Below are 4,238 nucleotides of genomic sequence, written 5' to 3' on the forward strand. Positions count from 1 at the left end.
TACCGTGAAGGGTCAGTAGGCACTGGTTTTGTTGGGATATTGCCAGAATGGGGTTTCTGGAGGCAGCAGACCTCCATCTGGTGAAGCACAGGCAGGGGGACAGGGGTGGGATACCTGTGGTTTCAGGCAGGGGCTGAGAGAAGCGCGGGCAGTCAAGTATTCCCCATGCCCTGGAGAGAAACCTTAGGCTCAATCCTTTGTTGCTTCTCTTCTGTAAGGACGCAAGGCATAGCCCCGGAGGATGAAGAGCAGTGAGAGGAGTGCAATACCTGGGTCGAGCAAGTTTCCATTTTTCTGGATAAAATGCTTTCCAAATGCAAGGTGGCACATCTCTTATGTTCTGAGAACTCCACTAACTCATTCTTGAAAAAATCGTTTATTCCGTGTAGGGGAAGTGAACCAAGAACTTCAGGCCTGAGATTTCTTGATCCTGGGTCCTCTGGAAACTACGAGGAAACTGCCCACAGCCCCTCTGCTATGGAGCACCATGCAGTGCGTTTAAGCTGAGGGCTGGGCTCTGCTCAGCAGGTGTGGCATGATGTCCCTGATATAATAAAAGTCTTTTAAGTATAAACTTGGTTCCTGCTTAACTCTTGAGACTGTCCTGTCAAAATTCCCCTCTAGGGAAGCTCCAATCCATGTGGTTTGTTTGTTGCCACATCCTTTGTGCACAGAGCTAGGGAGGGCAACTTGGATACTGCCAGAGGGCCTAGTTTTCTTGGGTCTTTCCATCTCTCATAGGCTCCACACCTCATACCCTTTTTTCTCTGTTCTCACTCCCTCTGTCAGTCTTTCTTCTTAGAATTCCTCCTTCCTCAGTGTCCCTTCCCTTCTGGAGTGTCCCTTTAGTCTCTCCTCTGATCTCTGCCAACTTTGTCTTTCTCTCCCTTGCTCTGGACCTCTTCTAAACATCTTTGTGTCCCTCTTTACTCAATTTATCCTGTCCGTTTTTCCTCTTAGCCCCAAGATTTCACTCTCCCTGTTATTCTTCACCCTCTTCCAGTTGGCTGCCTCCCACTCTTAGGTCACCCTCCCCTTAGGAGCCTCTCCATTCCCAGCCCCTTCCCACATCCTTTCTTAAGCAGCCACCTTCCCTTTTCCTTTCCCCCACAGCCCATCTCTAGTTCATTCTCCTCTCCTCTCCCTAGCCCAAACCAGCTAAGTCCTATCCCATTTTTATTTTCTTTTTTAAATATAAATTTATTTATTTTAATTGTAGGTTAATTACTTTACAATATTTTTATTTGGCTGAATATGATAGTAGCTGCAATTTATTCACAGCCTGAATTTTACAGCTGATCCTTCCTTTCTTGTTCCATCCACCAAACACACCCAACCTTTTCAACATGAAAAATTCCTTACACACAGCATTTCATGACCACATACATCTTTATTTGTTAGAATAAGACAATAGTTATGATGGCAAAGATGTTGAATCAACATGGACCCTAAAGCTTTCAATACACTGAAAAGTAACATTATCTTGCATGTCTACAAAGTACGCATTTGTTTTTACAAACGTGGCAAAGTTTATCCTGACAGTTAGGACTTTTTCACCAAATCATAGACATAGATATGGAAATCATCATCAAACTTGATGAAATGCACAGAGGGTTGAGCTTCAACTTGGTGAATGACTATTCCTGTCTGTTTGGAGCCATCTTCTTTGGTATATTCCACATGTTTACCTATCAGAGCATATACAACTTCTCCTGGCTCCCTTTCTGCGAGACGAGACTCATTGGACTCTGGTATGATATGGAGATCTCCTTCTTTATAATCATCTAGAAGTTGGTATGTGTACAAGACAGGATCTTTCTCATAGGTAATATAAAACCAGGCTTTCATGATCGGTGCTTGGGCTAAGACCATTCCTCTCCATTCATTCTTAGAACCATGCTCATCCTCAAACATATGTTTCACAGATTTACCAATTATGGCATTTGCAAGGTTTGCATCACTGACTTGAGTTGATGCCACCCCGTCAGAAAGAATTTTAAGAGACAAAACTCTTTCATCTCTGTTAAGTTCTAGTCCATAAACACAGTCAATTCCATCGTATTTTATCAGATAAAGGCAAGGATTTACAGGCACTTGATCCAGAACACTTCCTTTCCACTGTGTGATGGGTTCATCACCTTCCTTCCATCCATGTGAAATTCTGCAGCCCACAATGTTACTGCAGGGCAGGGACGAAGGTCTGCCTCTCTGCTTCTTTTGCAAAGCTTTTTTCTTCATCATATTTGCAGATCCAGTGGCTTTTCGTGAAACAGCCCTAGTTTGCTGCCCTTCGGCCTCCTGTGAGTTGGGGGTTTTCATGTCTGCAGGAGGAGGAGAGAAGATAAGAGAGAAACATTGAATATGCCATAAGGTGAAGTTCTGCCGACAGTGACGTCTCCATGTGCCCCGCGCCAGCGCCTAAAATTTCCCCATGAGCCTGGCAGTAATGCTGGAAATTCTGGCTGTGTGCCTGAAAGTGCTCTTCCTTCTAGGTTCCCTGAGGCTGCGGTGAAAGGCGGCAGCGGCAGCAGCAGTGGTGCTGCCTAGGTTTAGGAAGTCTGCAGGAGGGGGCAGACTACATCCTTGTTCAGAGACCTCAGCCTCTGTCACCGCCACTGACACCTACTCTGAATCCCCTGCAGAACTCCTATACCTCCACAGCCCTGACCCACATGCCCTCACTCACTGTCGTCCTGCTCAGAACACCCCAGTAGTCTGCTACTCACATGCCCCCTGTCTACCTCCGCTCGCTTTCTTGGCCCCCAGTGCCCTCGGCTCCCTGTGCTCATCTTCAATATCTTGCCTGCTTCCTAACGCGATGCCCCTTTCCTATTGACCATTGCACTCCCCCTTCCCACCTTAGCCTCACCGGTGCCTGCTCCACCCCTTATCTCTGGCAGGAATCCATCCCAACCCCCTTCTCTGTCCCTGCACCCACCAATGGCCTTTCCTTTCCTGGCGTCCACCGCCCGGATCTCAGGCTTCACCTGTGCAAATCGGACACCTCGCAGCTTCCTTTGCAGTGAGTCTGTGTGCAAGCAGGATAGGCAGGGGATGAGTTGAGTGCTTGGGATGGGCGGATCCTTTAGGGAGGAGCTAATTCAAAAGGGTGGGGCTCGGGTAGGTGAGGAGGTAGTGGTGTTTTCAGAGCTGTATTCTGCCTCCTTGTTGTTGGTGATGGCCCCCTCTGAAACATATGCCTCCATCAGTGCTATTGATGATGTATTTTCCTCCCTCTTTCTGTACAGGACTGGGATCTTAGTTTCTTGTTAATGAAGTTTGACCCCTTTTATCCTCAGCCCTATTCTGCCATATATCATCCCTTGCTTTGGAGGCACTCCAAGCGGCTCCTCTCCTTCCAAATTTAAATATCTGGAAATGATAGGTGGTCCTTTCCTTTGCAGGTTCTTCCAACTTCACCCCATCAGACTCTAACTCTACCCCTCAGCTGCCCTGCTAGAATGCCTGTTTATTCTCCACACATTCTTAACATTTTTTTTCAGACACACAAAATTCATGCAAAACATATATATGGGTACAGAAATCCTTTATATTCATATACATATTTATGTGCATACATATTTTTCTATGTATTTCTGATATTCATTTTCAAAGATACATAATCTTAAATACACACCTCTATTCAATCATATAACACATAGACATTTTTGGTATACAACTACACAGATATAAAATAATAAGAATTTCTCCAAAGCTGATGTAGCATCTTGTTCTGTTGGAGAAGTCTCTTGAGAGTTAGGAGATCAAACCATTCAATCCTAAAGGAAATCAATATTGAATATTCGTTGGAAGGACTGATGCTGAAGCTCCAAAAAAGTAGAATAGGCATTGTGTGATTAAAAAAAGATTTTTAAATTGCTTTTATTTTTAAATTCATTTATTTATATTAATTGGAGTATAATTAGTTTACAATATTTTGATGATATTTTGCCATATGTCAATATAAATCGGCCATGGGTATACATGTGTCTCCCTGATCCTGAATCCCCTCACACCCCCTCCCCACCCTGTCTCTTTATGTTGTCCCAGAACACTGGCTTTGGGTGCCCTGCTTCATGCATCGAACTTGCACTAGTCATCTATTTTACATATGGTAATGTATATGTTTCAATGCTATTCTTTCAAATTGGTCAGAATGACCATCATTCGAACATCTACAAACAATAAATTCTGGAGAGGGTGTGGAGAAAAGGGAACCCTCTTACGCTGTTGGTAGG

At 44.5% G+C, this 4,238-nt stretch overlaps 1 protein-coding gene across 2 annotated transcripts; it reads right to left on the reverse strand.

The window, feature by feature from the left end:
* Nucleotides 1–1,342: 1,342 nt before the first annotated feature.
* Nucleotides 1,343–3,064, reverse strand: LOC129638853 (spindlin-2-like). 2 transcript variants are annotated; one of them, XM_055563564.1, is made up of 2 exons: nt 2,988–3,050; nt 1,343–2,321 (listed from the first exon to the last, which is right to left on the reverse strand). In XM_055563564.1, the coding sequence occupies exon 2, from the start codon at nt 2,317–2,319 to the stop codon at nt 1,543–1,545; it is 777 nt and encodes a 258-aa protein (XP_055419539.1). In that variant the 5' UTR covers nt 2,320–2,321; nt 2,988–3,050; the 3' UTR covers nt 1,343–1,542. The 2 variants fall into 2 exon arrangements, with proteins under 2 accessions (XP_055419539.1, XP_055419538.1); XM_055563563.1 differs by having other exon boundaries at nt 1,345–2,321; nt 2,939–3,064.
* Nucleotides 3,065–4,238: the final 1,174 nt, after the last annotated feature.

This window comes from Bubalus kerabau, chromosome X, assembly GCF_029407905.1.
Source record: "Bubalus kerabau isolate K-KA32 ecotype Philippines breed swamp buffalo chromosome X, PCC_UOA_SB_1v2, whole genome shotgun sequence".
In the NCBI taxonomy this organism is placed as follows: Eukaryota; Metazoa; Chordata; class Mammalia; order Artiodactyla; family Bovidae; genus Bubalus; species Bubalus kerabau.